At 45.9% G+C, this 22,325-nt stretch overlaps 1 protein-coding gene across 2 annotated transcripts in view; it reads right to left on the bottom strand.

The window, feature by feature from the left end:
- Positions 1-7,303: 7,303 nt before the first annotated feature.
- LOC143793390 (5-hydroxytryptamine receptor 7) overlaps positions 7,304-22,325 on the bottom strand; it is a 66,240-nt gene continuing 51,218 nt past the window's right edge. For both annotated transcript variants that reach the window (XM_077280309.1, XM_077280308.1), the window contains exon 3: positions 7,304-11,122. In XM_077280309.1, coding sequence (XP_077136424.1) covers positions 10,351-11,122 — 772 coding nt within the window. In that variant the 3' untranslated portion in view covers positions 7,304-10,350. The remainder of the gene's footprint in view (positions 11,123-22,325) is intronic.

The following is a 22,325-nucleotide window of genomic DNA, read 5'->3' as shown; positions in this document are numbered from 1 at the left end:
TGGTCGCTCTTCTCTGCACCCGCTCCAGTTCAGCTATGTCTTTCTTATACACCGCAGACCAGAACTGTGCACAGTATTCTAAGTGTGGTCGCACTAGTGACTTGTATAGAGGTAAAATTATGTTCTCCTCATGAGCATCTATGCCTCTTTTAATACATCCCATTATTTTATTTGCCTTTGTAGCAGCTGCCTGACACTGGCCACTGAATATGAGTTTGTCATCCACCCATACTCCCAGGTCTTTTTCATTGACGGTTTTGCCCAGAGTTTTAGAATTAAGCACATAGTTATACATCTTATTTCTTCTACCCAAGTGCATGACCTTACATTTATCCCCATTAAAGCTCATTTGCCATTTATCAGCCCAAGCTTCTAGTTTACATAAATCATCCTGTAATATAAAATTGTCCTCCCCTGTATTGATTACCCTGCAGAGTTTAGTGTCATCTGCAAATATTGAAATTCTACTCTGAATGCCCCCTACAAGGTCATTAATAAATATGTTAAAAAGAAGAGGGCCCAATACTGACCCCTGTGGTACCCCACTGCTAACCGCGACCCAGTCCGAGTGTGCTCCATTAATAACCACCCTTTGTTTCCTATCCCTGAGCCAGCTCTCAACCCACTTACACATATTTTCCCCTATCCCCATTACTCTCATTTTATGTAACAACCTTTTGTGTGGCACCGTATCAAAAGCTTTGGAAAAGTCCATATATACTACGTCCACTGGGTTCCCTTGGTCCAGTCCTGAACTTACCTCTTCATAGAAGCTGATCAAATTAGTCTGACATGAACGGTCCCTAGTAAACCCGTGCTGATACTGGGTCATGAGGTTATTCCTCTTCAGATACTCCAGCATAGCATCCCTTAGAATGCCCTCCAGGATTTTACCCACAGTAGACTGTGTGATGGTGACAGTATGATGTTGACCGTATGATGGTGACTGTATGATGGTGACCGTATGATGGTGACCGTATGATGGTGACCATATGATGGTGACTATATGATGGTGACTGTATGATGTTGACTGTGTGATGGTGACTGTATGATGTTGACCGTATGATGGTGACCGTGTGATGGTGACTGTGTGATGGTGACTGTATGATGGTGACCATATGATGGTGACTATATGATGGTGACTGTATGATGTTGACTGTGTGATGGTGACTGTATGATGTTGACCGTATGATGGTGACCGTGTGATGGTGACTGTGTGATGGTGACTGTATGATGGTGACCGTATGATGGTGACTGTATGATGGTGACCGTATGATGGTGACCGTGTGATGGTGACTGTGTGATGGTGACTGTATGATGGTGACCATATGATGGTGACTGTATGATGGTGACCGTATGATGGTGACCGTGTGATGGTGACAGTATGATGTTGACCGTATGATGTGATCGTATAATGTTGACCGTATGGTGATAACCTTGTGATGGTGACCATATGATGGTGACCATATGATGGTGACCGTATGATGTTGACTGTGTGATGGTGACCGTATGATGGTGACTGTATGATGGTGACTGTGTGATGGTGACCGTATGATGTTGACTGTATGATGGCGACCGTGTGATGGTGACCGTATAATGTTGACCGTATGGTGGCACTGGTGACTGTATGATGGTGACCATATGATGGTGACTGTATGATGGTGATCGTATGATGGTGACGGTATGATGGTGACCGTATGATGGTGACCGTATGATGGTGACCATATGATGGTGACTGTATGATGGTGATCGTATGATGGTGACGGTATGATGGTGACGGTATGATGGTGACGGTATGATGGTGACCATATGATGGGAACCCTATGATGGTGACCGTATGGGGTCAGTACTGCACAGTGAGGACGGTGTACTTCATGCACAGCTTTTTTGCAGCTGCTGATATTGCATTTGGCCACGAGCGCTGCAGCACGGCAATAATAGCTGGAGAATATATAAATAGCTCATTGAAGTCAGTGTCCATCACTCCGCCATTCTGGCAGGCTGCTCCCCCTGAATAGTAGGGCCGGCGCCCCTGATTGCCGCTTATCCCACTGCTGGACTGTGTCGTTACAGATCCCCTGGAGCTACACATCCGCTGCGCTCTCCAATTTATCATATAGAGCAGCGAAGTAGAAGAGCGGAGGTGACGGGCGTCCATCCAGACTGTCACAGCCACGGCAGCGTTCACATCACAGTCCTCAGGGTCCAACTACAACTCCCAGCATCCACCTCCAGAACAAATAAAAAGGGCAATGTGATTGGATTTCTCATTTAACTCTTTGGATCCGCTCACATTTTTCCTCCAGTCGGTTCTCATTTCTCGATGCCGTGGAGCATGCAGGCGATATACAAGAAACGGGAAAGAAAACATATAATAAATATGTGGATATGGTAAATGGAAGAACATTTGTGATCCAGAGCACGGAGCCACGAGATGCGGGCGAGTCAGGAAAGTCACCGCAGGGGGCGACATCAGCCACATAGCACACCGTGTCCGTACGGATGCCCCTTATACATCACCTCTCTGATACAGGGGGTTACTCCACTATGGATGAAGGACCCACAATTTATATCTATTGCTCCATCACGCTCAGACGCTGCAAAAGCAACGTGCATTGAAATAAATTGCTGCTAATTTACCTGTAAGAGTGGGACAGGGGCTGCCATATGCCTCCCCCTAAAGACAACGTCTGCAGGAACAGTATATTAACATACGCTAGAATATGGTTTCACTGTAGTGCATGAGATCAGATATGGAAAACGGGAGACTCCATTGAATCTCATAGGCACTAATAGTTGTGGTAAATGTATTGTGGATATATAATGCGAAAGTTTAGGGGTAAGCTTAGGATAGCGTTCGTATCAGATATAAGTTAGGAAAAGTGCAGTTGTGGGCACAAAAGATTCAGGAAGTAGATACGCACAGGTTTAAGAACAGTTAACGATTTGGGACCAGCCCAGCTGTTGGGCGGGGGCAAGGTTATAATAAGGGGAGCATTTCCTAATTAAGTTCACCTAGAGTTGGAGATTAGATGTGATAGAAGACGTTTAAGGCCATTGGGCTGAAGGGCACCAGCGGTTATGGACTGTCAAGCAGCAGGAGAATAGCCACGACAAACTTCAGCAGATCTTCCCGAAACATTCGGGGCCTACGGCCCAAATTAGACATTGAGAAGCTAGCCTTAATCTCTTTCCACATGTTCAAGTCCCCGCGGCTGCATGTCTCGCAGCTGCTCAACAGCCACAACACACGCAGGGATAGCCTGTTTGTTAGGCATCGTATTGTACTGGAACAATTGAACTTGGACTTCTTAGTAAAATTAAACTGTTTGAAAAGAAGAAAGTGTCCCCTGTTCCTGAACAGTACACCCACAGCACAAGGGAAACGGGACACTATTTACTTGTGGGGTGGCAGGGACAGCCCCTCACCCATGACCATAGTGACATTAGGTAAGAACATCATGGACTGAGATCGAATGCGACTGGACACCAAGGAATAAGACATAAAACCACTACACATTAAGGAAAAATAGCTGCTAAATATCAAGAAATTTGACCTAAATCCTCCAGATTTACACTACAGTTCAGGGAAGTTAAACTAATAGGCACTAAAAAGTGAAACATAAAATGTCAGGATACCAGGGAATAATGTATTTCATATTCCTTATATTTTCATTATCTCATAACTCCAAACAGTTATGCAACACTTTTAACTCCCTCCTCTGTCCTATATTGCCCTCTAAGTTCACATGTAAAGCGCCATGGAATAAATGGCGCTATAATAATAATAAATAATAATAAGTTCTAACTCATCTCTTCAGAACACTATCCCGCACATTTCAAAAATTAGATTGACCAAATCAGGCAAATCTTTACTATTCAAGCACCACAACTTCCTCTATAACCATTCTTACCACCATCACTGAAGAAGAGCTTACTCATCTTCTCCCCAAATCGCACCTGACCACTTCTGCACTTGACCCTATCCCATCCCATCTCCTCTCCTACCTCACCACCATGCTTATCCAGGACCTAACCCATCTCTTCAACATATCATTAAGTTCCAGTGTCTTTCCCTCTCAAATATGAAACAATCACACCTATCCTGAAGAAACTATCCTTTGACCCGACCTCTACGTCCAGTTACTGACCCTTATTGCTGGTCCAATTCGCCTCCAAACTCCTCATACAACATGTCCATATCAAACTTTACACCAAAACTGCTCTAACCAAAATTACCAACGACTTACTGCAATATCTAACAGGGAATTCTCTATGCTCCTACTTCTAGACCTGTCCTCTGCCTTCAACACAGTCAGCAACACCCTCCTACTACAAATCCTCTCTTCCCTTGGCATCAAAAATCTTGCCCTCTCCTAGATCTCCTCATACCTCTCCAACTGCACATGTAGCATCTCCCACACTACCTCCTAAACCCACCCACTCTATGTTGATGACCCTCAAGGCTCTGTCCTGGGCCCCCTACTCTTCTCCATCTATACCTTTGGCCTGGGGTAACTTATGAAGTCCCATGGTTTCCAGTACCACCCAAATGCTGATGATACTCAAATCTACCTCTCTGACCCAGATGTAACCTCTTTGCTGTCCAGAATCCCAGAGTGTATGTCAGCCATAGCCTCCTTCTTCTCATCACGCTTCCTAAAGCTCACTGTGGACAAAACCAAACTCATCATCTTTCCTCCATCTCACCTAACTTACGATCTATCTATAACAATAATAACAGAAGTCTGCTGCCTCAGAGTGACCCTCGATCCTACCATCTCCATCGCTCTTCTCTGGAGCAAGTTCAGAGAAGAGCAACTAGAATGGTGACCGGTCTGCAAACCATGTCCTATGAGGAACGGTTACCTGAATTGGGAATATTTAGCTTGGAAAAAAGAAGACTGAGAGGAGACTTAATAGCGGTCTACAAATATCTCAAGGGCTGTCACACTGTAGAAGGATCATCTTTATTCTCATTTGCACAAGGAAAGACTAGAAGCAAAGGGATGAAACTGAATGGGAGGAGACACAGATTAGATATTAGAAAAAACTTTTTGACAGTTAGGGTGATCAATGAGTGGAACAGGCGGCCGCGAGAGGTGGTGAGTTCTCCTTCCATGGAAGTTTTCAAACAGGCTGGACAGACACCTGCCTGGGATGATTAAGTGAAGCCTGCTTTGAGCAGGAGGTTAGACCAGATGACCCAGGAGGTCCCTTCCAACTCTACCATTCTATGATTCTATGACCCTCGATCCTGCCATCTCCACCTTTCCTCAACCTTGAATCTACTAAAATGTTAGTGCATCTTCTCCTACCACAAAAACTGTAGTATCCTTTGTGGCCTCCTTGCTAACACTCTTGCACCTCTCCAGTCTGTCCTTAACTCCGCTGCTCAACTAATCCACCTCTGTCCTCGATACTCATCTGCTTCTTCCCTGTACGAATCCCTTCATTGGCTCTCAATTTCCCAATGTATCCATGTCAAATTTACAAAGCCGTCCATAATCTGTCTCCTCCACATACAGTATCTCCAAACTAATCTTCCGATAACTTCCCACACGTAATCTAAAGTTTTCCTAAGACCTCTTCATCTTCTCCACACTCATACATTCCTCACCCAATCACCTCCAAGACTTCTCCCAAGAATCCCCCATCCTCTGAAATGCTGTGCCCCAACACGTCTGACTATCAACCAAACGCTGAACTTTCAGACAGAACTTGAAAACTAATCTCAAGAAAGCTTAGAGCCTGCCATCTCACCAAAACCGGAGCACAAAACCCCACAATGTAGTGTCTCCTTCCCCATTATCCTCTAGGTTGTAAGCCCACATGGGCAGGGCCCTCTCCTTTCTTTACCACAAATAGGAAGGCACTGGTCCCTAGGGGAAAAATGTAAATAAAACCAGTGGCACCAGGGAAGAAGACATAAAATCAGTGTCACAGGGAAGAACCACTAGATATCAGAAAACAAACCATAAAACCTCTGGACACCAATTAATAAGACGTAAAACCATTGAAACCTCAGGAATAAAATGTAGAATTACTTGGCACAAGGAAAGAAGACATAAAACCACTGGACCCTAGGGGACAAAATGTAACACCACTGGTACCAGGGAAGAAAACAGAGAACCACTAGACACCCGGAAACGAGACATAAAATCTCTGGACACCAGTTAATAAGACATAAAACTACTGAAACCCCAAGAATAAAATGTAGAATCACTGGGCACAAGGGAAGAAGACACAAAACCACTGGACACCATGGAATAAATTGTAAAACCACTGGACATTAGGGAATAAAATGTAAAAACACTGGGCGCCAGGGAATGAGACAAAACTACGACAAATCAAGAAATAAAAGATAAAACTTCTTGAAACCACAGAATAATAGATAAAACCATTGTGTTCTGGGGAATAGGACATAAAACCAATAGACACCAGTGAATGACACGTAAAATATTAAACCACTTGTCACCAGGGATTAAGAGATACAACTACTGGATACCAGAGAATTGCGAGGTAAAACCACCTGACACCAGAAAATAAGACATAAAACCAGTAGATATCAAGGATTAAAAGATAAAAACTCTGGACTAAGACATAAAACAGATCAAGTCTGAACCTCAATATACAAAACATATTTCTAACAGAAAAGTTTGTCGGTAACTTTTACAAACCCCGATTTCTCCCAATGGAGAGGACTCTGTGCCGATGCCAACTTCTCACAACTATGATGGAGGCACACTATGAATTTCCCACCTTTCTTGTGTCCTTGAAAACGTTATCGTCGTATAAGTGCCCATTAATCGGAGCAGCCATGCGTATAATGACTCCGGGATCACCCCCGTGTATACATGTCTCCGATGTAGAGATGGTTTACGACTCATCACATAAACACTGCTCTCATTATAACGATAGATCTCCAGATATTACTTTCCAGGGGATTGTGAACGTCTACTAGGAAATTCTAGAGAAATAAATCACCCCGAGCTCCGGAAACTTCCAGCTCAGAAGAAGGTTACTGATCTTCACAATATTGATCATTACATCAATCCCTTCAATGAATTTGTCTTTACTGGCTTTTTTCAGGATCGTAATATAGTCCATGGGTATAATTGGTGGGAGTTTCAGCCTACGAACCCCCAACAATTACCAGAATGAAAGAGAAGCAATGGTTGCTCAAAGCACCATCTACAAGGGTGAAAGCACCATGGAGTAGGGCGCGTGGCTGCTTTGTGGCCCTTGGAGAGGGGGTCCGGCCATATGTGGTTACTATGTGGTGAGAACCTGTGCAGGAACCTGCTTCCTGGCAGTCTACACTCATGTAGCAGGACAGCAAATTTTACTGTTGAGCCTGGAAAAACCCTTTAAGTAGGTAGGCATTTCTCTGATCAATGAGGGAAATAAACTGCTGTGACTACTGGGTCAATACGGTATTGTCTATTGTCAGAGGAACAGGACCACTAATTGGATGGAAACTATCAGAAAGCATGATCGTGTTAGTGCATAGCCAACGAGAAGATTAAACTTTCGGAGAAAAAAAATCCCTTTTGACGTGGTGATCAGGAGTCAAATGAGCAAATGAGGTTATCATTTAACAGTTATTTTTCTGTCAATGTCTTAATAACACATACACGCATCAATGTTCTGATAGAACAGGAGTGGGCAAATCCATTTTATTGAGTTCATGTGGACAAACAGATGGCCGGATGTATCGAGTGCTACTGAGCGGAGGCAAAACACATTATCAGCTACACCAGTTCACCTTCACGATTATATGTTACTGGTGATTGTGTCATTCCTTCACGAGGGACGTAAATGTATCATAAATGATGATATTCAACCAAGGACGTTATTGACTATTTACATTTTTTTTATCACAACAGAGGCATACAAGTGTACAATGCCACGAGCTCGTTCTTCCAATCTAGTGACATTTCCTTTATGGCGAGCACACAAGTATCGGGGTCTATACAGGCCGAGCACTTGTAATACATAGTAATGGTCACAATTTGGTGATGATTGTCTCTAAAAAGAAGTGAAGAAGTCGCGTGAACATTCCGATCATGTAAACTTTTGTAGTTATAAGCTGGAGAAGAACGCACATTCAGTAATGGTCATGGCATATTACATCTGTTTCATTTACAAGAATATCTTATGTCCATTCCAGTAGAGCAGTAATTCAAGGGGAGAAACCACAGATAAAAGTTTTCCTTTCAAGGGGAACCTCTGAAACGACCCAACCTTTGTAAAGGTGACTTGGTGGTGCTGACTCTTGGTGAAGCCCTCCAACTACTCCAGCTCTGCTGTAAAGGTGGCTTGCTCGTCCTGACCCTACAACCACTCTGGCCCCACTTTAGACATGACTTTGTGGTCCTGACTCTACAGAAACCTCCATCTTGTGGTGGAGTCATCTATTGTAAAGATATCTTGCGGATTCTGTCCATTGGGGAACCCCTACGATCACTCCATATCTGCTGCAAGTCTGGACATCCCACATTGCGGCAGACGTATTTTGAAAAGACCCCACCCGCGTGCCGATAGAAAGTAAGACTACATACAGAATCATATTGCCATTGGCCCTCAAAATTAGTGGTGGTTTCAGTCACATTCGAGGAGGTGACATGCTGGATCAGTCTCCTGAGGAACCAAAACAACCAACACATTCCAGCTAAAAGTATTGGTGGGTACGCTCACTAAAAACCATGCTGGCAACTACTAGCCCATGGCTGCAAAATTTTGAGAGTAAAATGAGGTATTACCTTCTAAATTGTGCCATCCTCACCCCATAAGTACTTTAAATGGGTATTGCTGCAGTTCTATCCTGGGAAACCTCTGCAACCAGCAAATAGATGCACTGCAACAGCTGCATTTGGTAGAGAACACAATCGCGTGCAATGACCAATGTCCACAATATTTGCGATTAGAACAAAATCTTACCTTTTAAAGTGTGCAACCTATTGGTCATGGAAGGCAAGAGCAGTTCTGGCCATATGTGGCTGCTGCAATATGGAAGCCCAGCTTAAAGTTAACATACAGGTGCTATCTCTCTCACACATCGCTGAGACAATCCTGCACAATTTTGTAAAATAAATCCTATACTGGTCACCAAATGATGGTTTGGTTTCAGCCATGTGCGACAGAGCAGATCTGGCCTTAACGGTGATGTGCAGGTTCTAGGTCCCGAGGAGCACTCCATAAAATCATCTTGTTTCCAATGTAAACATAAGATGTCAACTTGGAAACATCTAAACCCCACCTCCCTTCCTCCACTAAATCGTCACAACCTCCCATCCCTGCTGTGAGACTGCGCTTCCACACTATGGCGGCTCCACATGGCAGACACAACATCCTCATGCCTTGGACAGTAGCCCACTTATGTTTTAGAGAACAGAAGGTGTTGCCTTCAAAATTGTGGGACTATTGGATTCCAAAGGCAAGAGTGTTTGTCAGCATGTAGCTGTCACAATGTGGAAGTACAGACTAAAGTTGATCTGTTGTCTTCTCAGGAACACCATCAACAACCTTATCCTTACTATAAAGTTGTTTCCTGGTGCTGTCTTCTGGAGAACCTCAGAAGCCACCTCATCCCTACTGTACATCCAGGCTTCCATTCTGCGGCAAACATATATGGCTGCAATAATCCTGCACAATTTTCTAAAACTGAGTTATTATCTTTAAAACAAAGCCACCAAATGCAGGTATGGTTTCAGCTACGTGAAAGAGTGCATATTGGGCCTTAAGGTGACATGCAGATACTATGTCCTGAGGAGCCCCCTACAACCATCTTGTTCCCAATGTAAACATAAGATGTCACCTGGGAAACACCTAAAACCAACCTCCATTAAAGGGTGCTCTCAAATTGGGAACCATTATAACCATCCAATCCCTGCTGTGAGATTGGGGTCCACAATATGGCAGCTCCACTTGTCTTGGACCACATTCTCATGCCTTGGAAAATAGCCACATGCTTCTTAGAGATAACAAGGTGTTGCCTTCAAAATTGTGGGACTATTGGCTTCCGAAGGCAGGAGTGGAGACTTATGTTGACTTGCTATCTCCTAGGGAACCTCTTCAAGCACCCTAGCCTTACTTTAAAGGTATCCCAAAACCACGCCATGTAGAGTCATTAGAACCCCTGATTAGGAAACAATACTTTGTAAAACTTAACAGGTAGTTACAACATTTTGATAACCGTGGTAATAAATATGCTGAAAATAAAACAGAATTAAAAGACAAATCACCATAAAGCACTGTCTCTTGGGATAGGCACTAAACAGTGTGTCTTTCAAAGTCATGGTCAATTCAAGATGTCCAAGGTCCATAGTGAAAACTATTAGGAACATGTTACAAGATGCCCTCATGCCTTTCTGTAACTTTTAGCGCTTCATGCATGCTGGCGGCTGACAGCCTCCGGTTGATATTGGTGTACTTGCACCTCAACAAGTTCCAAAAAGTAGTCCTTAAATCTCTGTTGAAGAAGGCATAGATCAATGGGTTTATGAGAGAGTTGGTATAGCCCAACCACAGAAGTGTCCTCTCCAGTCTGACAGGCATGCAGCTACATCTAATGCCACAAATGAAAGGCCGAGCAGTGGACAACAAGAAGAATGGAAGCCAACAAAAGGTGAAGGCTCCTACGATGATCCCAAGAGTCCTGGCTGCTTTTTGTTCTCGTTTGAAGATTGAGATGTTCTTTCTGTCTTGACGTATGAGCTTGGACAAGGTAGCAAACTCCTCGACTGCTTTGTTCTTTTTGGAGCTTTTTTTGGGAACAATTTTATCTTCTAAGCAATAAATTCCCTCTTGTTCGATAAGTCTCGGGATGTTGACGAATTTGTGCTTCTCGGCACTGATCTTAGCGGCTACAAAGATTCTCTGATACATGATGAGCATGACGGTCATGGGGATGTAGAAGGCAACTGCAGTAGAGTAGACGGTATACCCAAAGTCTTGACTTATGAGACACAGCCTCTCCACCGTGACATTTTGTGCCCATCCAAACAGTGGCGGGAGAGTGATGGAGGCAGAAAGGAGCCAAACTATAAACACCATCTTTGCCATAAGTTTGCCATTCTGTCGCGCTGGATAGGTCAGTGGACGTGTTATCCCAAGGTACCTGCAAAAAAACAAATATGGTTTATGATACTTAGACGTGAAAAGGTTTAGATATACAAATCAATATAGCCCTAAAAAAGGGATTGTCCCCCAAAAGTGCCACCTTTGTCCTTGGGCTCTGTTTGGTATTGCAACTTGATATTCAAGTGAAAGTGGACTGCAATGTCAGATACAAGATTAAAAAAAAAAAAAATACCACTACCTACACTTCTGAGGAGCAAACTTTGAACCCCAATGTAAAATGTGTAATAGGGTCCCCAATTTTCACGAACTATTTACAATATTGATGTCGCCTTTGGACTCTCCCAGAAACCAGGACCTATGTGCTACTGATACCTCTGTGTCCTAAGGGCACCTACTGTACGATGTTCAGAAACGACAGTTGCACCACCTGCCCTGACAAAACATGATGCCAGATATACCAACCTCTTTAAAGAGGACATCTCACCAGGTCAAACATGACCATTTTTTGCTCTTATTTTATTCCTGCTATTCCCTTGAGTATTCAACCTTTTTGTTTCATTTTTTGCTTTTTATTTAGTACTAATTTTTATGGTCTTTACCTTGTGGCGGTGCACCTAAGATCCTCTGGGGCGTGTCTTTAGGCTACTCTGAGCCACGCCCCCTTAGTAAAAGCCATAAAATCATCACTAAATAAAAAGGCTCATATCTCCGCAGCTATATGACGGATTTATTGAAAACGAAAACATAATACTCAGGGGAGCAGGGAGGGAGCAAAGTAAGAACAAAAACTGGATGCTTTTGACCTGGTGACAGGTCTTCTTTAAGTCTTCCCTTGTAAGGTCTGTATTGCAGAAATATTCTGCCCCAGGGGCTATGAATACCACCGTACTATGCATACTACATCCCGACCCGGAGACCACTGATGAATTGGGCGTCTATTCCATTAAGCAATTTTCCCCGAGTACCAAATTTGAGACATTTTTGTAGAACCACAGGATCCAAAGATGACAACACTGCTGAGTCTGAACCAGTGTATTTTTTGGGTTCCAATGCTTAAAAAAAATAAAAAAGTGAACAAATAATGCAATAAAAGCATAAAAAATGTTTAGCAGATCTGGCAATGAAGCAGAATTCTCACATGCGGAGCACCGCTCCTCGCCGCCGATACAAGATGACAGCAGTTATTTAAGAAAATTGCAGATAATTCTGAGAATCAAAGTGTCTGCTCTCCGGTAATGACGCCCGATGTGCCTTCATGTACCGTCCTGAGGTGAATAGCTGCTGATTGGTCAATTTAGCATCTGTGATTTGTAATGGACTCACTGAGTCTTTCTCTTTCATCACATGAAAAGCTGAAGCCTGAAAGTTCCTGACTGCACAGAGATTATAATAATCTCTGCTTCTCTGTGTGACTCCGAACATAACACTGTCAGTCATCACTACAGGGCTGAGGTGTGCACCCGGGAACTACAGCTCCCAGCAGGCGATTGGTGGAGTTGGAGTATATTTTGTGGGAGTATACAACTGCAGGCTTATACAGTGGAGGGACTTTCTTCGGCAGATGGTGCTGTGTTCTTGACTGTATTGTATGACCTCTCTGGTTTGTTTAGTCTTATTCTTACGCCTTAGGAATCCAGAACATCCCTTCAAGACTGGCGAGAACAACTGCCATAGTCCCTGGCCGGCTTTTCTAAGTATGTCTACTCTGAAACCTCCTGACAGGTTCCCTTTTAGCAAATTTATTGAATTTGCCTGTAATTTTACAAAAAGCTTGTTTTCTCCAGATAGTGCCACGTTTCTCCTCTCTCCCTCCAACAATCATTATTCACTCTGAAAAACAGCTCAACTCCATCATGATCAAAGAAAGGCAAACTGTCAGCTCACTGAGGGATCAGATTACAGCCGAAGTCTATCAAGAGGTGAGAAGGAGGCACATACACACAAGTGGTGCTGAACGTGTCTCAGTGGTTAGCACCGCAGCCTTGCAACGCTGGGTTCAAATCTCTACAAGGAGTTTGTATGTTCTCCCCGTGTTTGCGTGGGGTTCTCCGGTTTCCTCACACATTCCAAAGACATACCGATAGGGGATCTAGATTGTGAGCTCCAATGGGGAAAGCGATGATAATGTGTGTAAAGCGCTGTGGATTTAATGGCGCTATATAAATGAGTACAATAAATAAAAAAATAAAAAATAAATCATCTATCAAGTGATTATGTCTGACCACACAGCTGGATTCACAGCCACACTGCTCAGTACTTTTGTATAATGTCCTCCATATTGCTGCTGCTGCTTCTGGACATGTAATATGTTAGAGTGATATATGCCTTAACTTATTCCATAGTGAATTAAACTAATTTCAGCCCTATAAATGCTGCTTAATATGTATCATGTTATGAGTTGATATTGTTTCCAATTAACGAACTGTTTTCTCTTCTTGGTGTTTTAACAAGTACATTTTTCTAACGTTTTGTAATGATACTTTATGCACTGACCGAATGAACTTGTCTCCTCGTTACCTGTATCCTTGCTAATGAGCGGTTTCTGTTACCGAATGTGGCCAGGCCTCCAGATGAAGGAACAGCTTTCACCCAGATACTGCCCTTTTCCTAGAATTAATTATGCATGAATATTTAGCATATTAAATTATTATAGAAGTGAGCAAGCGCAGTGGAGCAGAAGGAATAACGCGCGGGCGGAAGAACAAGATCTGTAAGGAATCCTACCTGAAATACATTTAGAGCTCTGACTTAGCCGGTTTATTTCTGCCCTTAATCTTATGGTTTTTTTTTTTTTTATTCCTGACCTTGTCCCCCAGGTTCTGGCCCAGACTGACTGTCCTCTGCCAGCCAGCTCCATCAGCCAGCAGCTACACCGTGGATCCAACCCAGGGGGCCCTGTGCTCCAGGATGAAAGCGTGAAGGCCAGGGTTTCCCCGAGACCCGCTAGGCAGAGAGCATGTGCAAAGCTTTCCCTGGAATCCCTCTGAGAGCTGCCGGCCTTCCTTCCTCCATTACTGAAACCTTTTTTAAATGTTTAGCTTTTTTGTCTGCATGATTATGCCCCCTAAACCCACCATCCAAAATGTGAGTCCAACCGGACGGTCAGTGATTTGGAGAGTTGTCCTGCTGTCCCGGGAGGTCATGGAGATGCCCCGGCTGCCACCGTATATGTGTCCTGTGGATATAGGTACAGGGTAATACAACGGTGGAGCAGGGAGCCGACACATCCTCGCTCCACCATTCTCAGTGTAAGTCCAATAGGTAACATGATGGAGGTCTTCGCATGTTTTCAGGTGAGTGTGTGGGGGCTTCATCTTGTGCGGGGTGGCTGTGGGAGACATCACAGTACCATTTCATTTCATTTTTTGTTATTTGCCCCAGTTCGCCGTGTGCTGGCACCGGCCGCGGGTACGTACACATCTGGTTCCAGGAGCCTAGGCCTGACGGCAACCTGGTGCATGAGATGGGGCTACCGCAGCAACAGTACCACACAGCCATGAGAGAATACCGCATAATGGCACCATATGGGCCTGATGACATACATCCCATTCTGGAGCCATCGTCTCCTTTTTATTCACTGACAGCAAGCAGAGATCCTGAACTTGTAGAGGTTACAGTTCCTGGAAGCCTCAGTACAGACAGTCCAGAAGGAGGCGAGAGATTCCCTCAAGTCGCGGATCCGACATTATGCTCTCACCATGAGCCACGTACAGTGGCCCCGGCGGAGAGCGCAGCTGGCGGACACACGATAATTCACACGGTAAGCCACCGGTATGGAAAAAAACCTACAACACTGCCATATAGTAACCCCTAGAATAACCCACGTAATAATCCACATAGTGACCCATGGAAATATTCTCACACGCACTTCATAAACCTTGTAATAAACCATAGAATAAACGAGATAGTAATCCACATAAAAACCTTCAGAATAATCCATGTAATAATCTATATAATAATCTGCAAAATAATCCATGGAATAATCTACAGTATATAATAATCTATATAGTAATCCATGGAATAATCTAATATATAATTGCCTAGAATACTACTTCCTGCAATTTGTGCCAACTTCCGTGGCTTTGTCCGGAGCTAATGTCCGGAGATAATGTCCGGAGCTAATGTCCTGAGATAATGTCCTGAGATAATGTCTTGAGATAATGTCCTGAGATAAGTGACGTCACGAGTGTCCTACACCCAGGCAGAGCACAGGGGCCCCAGGCAGCATATGGGGCCCCAGGCAGAGCACAGTGGCCCCAGGCAGAGCACAGGGGCCCCAGGCAGCATATGGGGCCCCAGGCAGAGCACAGTGGTCCCAGGCAGAGCACAGGGGCCCCAGGCAGCCTATGGGGCCCCAGGCAGAGCACAGTGGCCCCAGGCAGAGCACAGGGGCCCCAGGCAGCATATGGGGCCCCAGGCAGAGCACAGTGGTCCCAGGCAGAGCACAGGGGCCCCAGGCAGCCTATGGGGCCCCAGGCAGAGCACAGTGGCCCCAGGCAGAGCACAGGGGCCCCAGGCAGCATATGGGGCCCCAGGCAGAGCACAGTAGCCCCAGGCAGAGCACAGGGGCCCCAGGCAGAACATGGGGCCCCAGGCAGAGCACAGGGGCCCCAGGCAGCATAAGGGGCCCCAGGCAGAGCACAGGGGCCCCAGGCAGAGCACAGGGGCCCCAGGCAGCATATGGGGCCCCAGGCAGAGCACAGGGGCCCCAGGCAGCATATGGGGCCCCAGGCAGAGCACAGTGGCCCCAGGCAGAGCACAGGGGCCCCAGGCAGAACATGGGGCCCCAGGCAGAGCACAGGGGCCCCAGGCAGAGCACAGGGGCCCCATGCAGCATATGGGGCCCCAGGCAGAGCACAGGGGCCCCAGGCAGCATATGGGGCCCCAGGCAGAGCACAGTGGCCCCAGGCAGCATATGGGGCCCCAGGCAGAGCACAGTGGCCCCAGGCAGAGCACAGGGGCCCCAGGCAGCATATGGGGCCCCAGGCAGAGCACAGTGGTCCCAGGCAGAGCACAGGGGCCCCAGGCAGCTTATGGGGCCCCAGGCAGAGCACAGTGGCCCCAGGCAGAACATGGGGCCCCAGGCAGAGCACAGTGGCCCCAGGCAGAGCACAGGGGCCCCAGGCAGAACATGGGGCCCCAGGCAGAGCACAGGGGCCCCAGGCAGCATATGGGGCCCCAGGCAGCATATGGGGCCCCAGGCAGAGCACAGGGGCCCCAGGCAGCATATGGGGCCCCAGGCAGAGCACAGTGGCCCCAGGCAGAGCACACAACAAATCGGAGGCCGAGGGGCCCTGCCAACCAAATCGGAGGCCGAGGGGCCCCGCCAACCAAATCGGAGGCCGAGGAGCCCGCCCACCAAATCGAAGGCCGAGCGGCCCCGCCCACCAAAGCGGAGGCCGAGGGGCCCGGCCCCGCCCACCAAAGCGGAGGCCGAGGGGCCCCGACCACCACATCGGAGGCCGAGGGGCCCCGCCCACCAAATCGGAGGCCGAGGGTCCCCGCCCACCAAATCGGAGGCCGAGGGTCCCCGCCCACCAAATCGGAGGCCGAGGGTCCCCGCCCACCAAATCGGAGGCCGAGGGTCCCCGCCCACCAAATTGGAGGCCGAGGGTCCCCGCCCACCAAATCGGAGGCCGAGGGGCCCCGCCTACCAAATCGGAGGCGGAGGGGCCCCGCCAACCAAATCGGAGGCCGAGGGGCTTCGCCAACCAAATCGGAGGCCGAGGAGCCCCGCCCACCAAATCGAAGGCCGAGCGGCCCCGCCCACCAAAGCGGAGGCCGAGGGGCCTGGCCCCGCCCACCAAAGCGGAGGCTGAGGGGCCCCGCCCACCACATCGGAGCCCGAGGGGCCCCGCCCACCAAATCGGAGGCCGAGGGGCCCCGCCCACCAAATCGGAGGCCGGTCCCCGCCCACCAAATCGGAGGCCGAGGGTCCCCGCCCACCAAATTGGAGGCCGAGGGTCCCCGCCCACCAAATTGGAGGCCGAGGGTCCCCGCTAACCAAATCGGAGGCCGAGGGTCCCCGCCCACCAAATTGGAGGCCGAGGGTCCCCGCCCACCAAATCGGAGGTCGAGGGTCCCCGCCCACCAAATCGGAGGCCGAGGGTCCCCGCCCACCAAATCGGAGGCCGGTCCCCGCCCACCAAATCGGAGGTCGAGGGTCCCCGCCCACCAAATCGGAGGCCGAGGGTCCCCGCCCACCAAATCGGAGGCCGGTCCCCGCCCACCAAATCGGAGGTCGAGGGTCCCCGCCCACCAAATCGGAGACCGAGGGTCCCCGCCCACCAAATCGGAGGCCGAGGGTCCCCGCCCACCAAATCGGAGGCCGAGGGTCCCCGCCCACCAAATCGGAGGTCGAGGGTCCCCGCCCACCAAATCGGAGGCCCAGGGTCCCCGCCCACCAAATCGGAGGCCGAGGGTCCCCACCCACCAAATCGGAGGCCGAGGGTCCCCGCCCACCAAATCGGAGGTCGAGGGTCCCCGCCCACCAAATCGGAGGCCGAGGGTCCCCGCCCACCAAATCGGAGGCCGGTCCCCGCCCACCAAATCGGAGGCCGAGGGTCCCCACCCACCAAATCGGAGGCTGAGGGTACCCACCCACCAAATCGGAGGACGAGGGGCCCCACCAACCAAATCGGAGGCCGAGGAGCCCCGCCCACCAAAAGTAAGTGCGGCCCCAAAAGTAAGTGCGCCCCCGGGTGCAAAAGTAAGTGCGCCCCCGGGTGCAAAAGTAAGCGCGCCTCCGGGTGCAAAAGTAAGTGCGCCCCCGGGTGCAAAAGTAAGTGCGCCCCCGGGTGCAAAAGTAAGTGCGCCCCCGGGTGCAAAAGTAAGTGCGCCCCCGGGTGCAAAAGTAAGTGCGCCGCCGGGTGCAAAAGTAAGTGCGCCGCCCGGTGCAAAAGTAAGTGCGCCTCCGGGTGCAAAAGTAAGTGCGCCCCCAGGTGCAAAAGTAAGCGCGCCCCCGGCCCCGGGTGCAAAAGTAAGCGCGCCCCCCAGTCCCGTGTGTGAAAAGTGCTGCTGTAAAGCTGGTAGCGCTGTTCAAGCACCATGTATTTCCTTCAGGAAATGCCCATCTAATATATAATTGCCTAGAATACTACTTCCTGCAATTTGTGCCAAGAAAGAACATACCAATATACATAGTTATTGATACATATTATTTATTATTTACATTATTGTTCTTAAGCAAAGAACCGTTGTTGTGGCATTTGCCACAACACGCAAAGTTGTTGTCTGATGTCTTTCATCACTCCCCTCATAAGCATGTTCATGGATCCTGTGTAACTGTACCTTAAATAACAAGAATTGTCAAGAGCTGGTGAGTGCAGCCATTTTTTGTTCTTTCTTACTATTATTTATTAATTGTATTATTCTTACATTTGAATAAATAAAGTATATATGGATTCTAGACTCCCGATTCTTTAGAATCGGGCTGCCATCTAGTCTATATAATAATCCCTGTAATAATCTATATGATAATCTGCAAAATAATCCATGGAATAATCTATAGAATAATCTATACAGTAATTCCTGTAATAATCTATATAATAATCTGAAAAATAATCCATATAATAATCTGCAAAGTAATCCATGTAATAATATATATGATAATCTGCAAAATAATCCGTGGAATAATCTATAGAATAATCTATATAGTAATCCCTGTAATAATCTATAAAATAATCCATGTAATAATCTGCAAAGTAATCCATGTAATAATCTATATAATAATCTGCAAAATAATCCATATAATAATCTACAGTATACTGTATAATAATCTATATAATAATCCCTGTAATCTATATAATAATCTTCAAAATAATCCATGTAATAATCTACATAATAATCCATGTAATAATCTGTATAATAATCTGCAAAATAATCCATGTAATAATGTATATAATAATTAATGTAATAATCTCCAAATTCATCCCTGTAATAATCTATATAATAATCTTCAAAGTAATCCATGTAATAATCTATATAATAATCCATGTAATAATGTATGTAATAATCTATATAATAATCTCCAAAATAATCCCTGCAATAATCTATAGAATAATCTTCAAAATAATCCATGTAATAATCTATATAATAATCCATGCAATAATATATATAATAATCAAAATAATCCATGTGATAATCTATATAACAATCTGCAAAGTAATCCATGTAATAATCTACATAATAATCTGAAAAATAATCCATGTAATAAAGCACATAATAAATTTACAAAATAATCTGAATAATAATCCCTAGAATATTCCACCTAAATACCCCACAAAATAATCCATATAATCCACATAATATAGCCAAAAGTGTTGGCACCCTAGAAATTGTTCCAGTAAATGAAGTATTTCTTTCAGAAAATTATCAAAATTACACTTGTTTTGTTATACACATTTATTTCCTTTGTGTGTATTGGAACAACACAAAAAAAGGAAAAAAGTCAAATTGAACAAAGTTTCATACAAAATCCCAAGATGGGCTGGACAAAAATGATGGCACCTTTCCAAAAATGTGAGTAGAGAACTTTGTTTCAAGCATGTGATGCTCATTCAAACTCACCTGTGGCAAGTAACAGGTAGGGCCAATATGGAAATCATATCTTTCTTTTTGGATTTCATATGTGCTCATTTACTTACTGACCACATCAAAGTTTAGCTGAACTCTGATGTAGTCATAGATCAGCTGAGAGGACAGATAAAAGAGTTATAACCTCACGGACAGACTGAGCTTACCGTTGGATCCTCGGTTAACTCATTCTACAGCCAGCAATGTACAGGGAAACAAGTCTCTCTTAAGGCAAAACGGTGCAAAATTTTTATTGAAACGCAATTCCAAAAGTCCACGAAGGAGTCCACAGTCACTGAAGGCTCTTTATTAATAGTCAGGTTTGATCCTGCCTGGCTCTCTCACATATGTTTTTGCTTTGCAGTCTACTATCACACCTTCCCTGACCGAATTCCTGCTCCTGAGCTGCAGCCTTCCTATCGCTCGCCTTATTCTTGCAGCGTAAGTATGCAAATTAGCGCTCCTCCAAAAGGAAGAAAACTAACTCTCTATTGCCACCTATAGGAGACACCCTGTAAGTCAAAGTCCGATTCATGAGACATGACTAGCCAGTGTAGAGCTTCATTCTCTCAGAAGGGCATTAGGCCTCAGGTAGTGTTCACACAGGCAATGCAGTTTTAATCAAGAATGCCGTTTTTATTGCTTTCCACAGGTTGCAAACCACCAAAACATCAAAATTATACACATTAATCCCGGCCTTGTCCAGGCGCTAACTAAACAATACAGTCCCTGGCTACTTCAGAAACTGCTGAGATAGTCCCATTCTGGCCAAACAATACTAGCAACCAGTGATACTTGTGCAGACTCTTCTCAAAGAGATTCTAGCTCGTTTCTTTTCTCAGCTCCAACACACATCCAGTCTGCTCAGCTTCCCCAGCAGACTGACTTACATGAACATCTAGCCTGTTTACACGCAGGGCTAGGCAGGTGTACTAATCAAAGCCTGCTGAGCTAGGATTTAACCCTAGCCTACCTAGCATGGCTACAAAGTCGAGGGTTGGGCACCATCTGTCAACACACAGGGCCCACAGGGCTTTAAATTGACCGTTGCGTGAGGCTGCTGCTAACACAGGATCCACCATTCACAGTAGGTGATGTCACAGCTCACCTCCTCCCCCTGTACAATGACTGATCACACCCCTATGTACAGTAGATAAAACAGGATCCACCAATCACAATAGGAGATGTCACAGCTCACCTCCTGCTCCTGTACAATGACTGATAAAATCCTCTATATACAGTAGATAATACTGGATCCACCATTTACAATAGGTGATGTCACAGCTCACCTCCTCCTCCAGTACAATGACTGATAACATCTCTATTTACAGTAGATAACACAGGATCCACCATTCACAAAAGGTGATGTCACAGCTCACCTCCTCCTCCTCCTGTACAATGACTAATAACACCTCTATATACAGTACCTAACACAGGATCCATCATTCACAATAGATGATGTCACAGCTCGCCTCTTCCTCCTGTACAATGACTGATTACACCTCTATATACAGTAGGTAGCACAGGATCCACCAATCACAATAGGTGATGTCACAGCTCACCTCCTCCTTCTGTACAATGACTGATAACATCTCTATTTAAAGTAGATAACACAGGATCTATTATTCACAAAAGGTGATGTCACAGCTCACCTCCTCCTCCTGTACAATGACTGATTACACCTCTATATACAGTAGGTAGCACAGGATCCACCAATCACAATAGGTGATGTCACAGCTCACCTCCTCCTTCTGTACAATGACTGGTAGCACCTCTATATACAGTAGATAACATAGGATCCACCATTCACAATAGGTGATATCACAGCTCACCTCCTCCTGTACAATGACTGATAACACCTCTGTATACAGTAGATAACACAGGATCCATTATTCACAATAGCTGATATCACAGGTCACCTCCTCCTCCTGTACAATGACTGATAACACCTCTATATACAGTAGATAGCAAATAATCCACTATTCACAATAGGTGATATCACAGCTCTCCTCCTCCTCCTCCTCCTGTACAGTGACTGATCAAACCTCTATATACAGTAGATAACACAGGATCCACCATTTACAATAGGTGATATCACAGCTCACCTCCTCCTACTGTGCAATGACTGATAACACCGCTATATACAGTAGATAACAGGATCCACCATTCACAATAGCTGATATCACAGCTCACCTCCTCCTCCTGTACAATGACTGATAACACTTCTATATACAGTAGATAACACAGAATCCACTATTCACAATAGGTGATGTCACAGGTCACATCCTTCTCCTCCTACACAATGACTGATAACACCTCTATATACAGTAGATAACACAGGATTCACCATTCACAATAAGTGATGTCACAGCTCACCTCCTCCTCCTGTACAATGACTGATAACACCTCTATATACAATAGATAACACAGGTTCCACCATTCACAATAGGTGATGTCACAGCTCACCTCCTCCTGTACAATGACTGATAACACCTCTATATACAGTAGATAACACAGGATCCACCATTCACAATAGGTGATGTCACAGCTCACCTCCTCCTCTTCCTCCTGTACAATGACTGATAACACCTCTATATACAGTAGATAACACAGGATCCACCATTCACAATAGGTGATGTCACAGCTCACCTCCTCCTCCTGTACAA

The sequence above is a fragment of the Ranitomeya variabilis genome, chromosome 1 (genome assembly GCF_051348905.1).
Source record: "Ranitomeya variabilis isolate aRanVar5 chromosome 1, aRanVar5.hap1, whole genome shotgun sequence".
In the NCBI taxonomy this organism is placed as follows: domain Eukaryota; kingdom Metazoa; phylum Chordata; class Amphibia; order Anura; family Dendrobatidae; genus Ranitomeya; species Ranitomeya variabilis.
The sequence above is the reverse complement of the archived record's forward strand: the minus strand, read 5'-3'. Positions and strand labels throughout refer to the sequence as shown.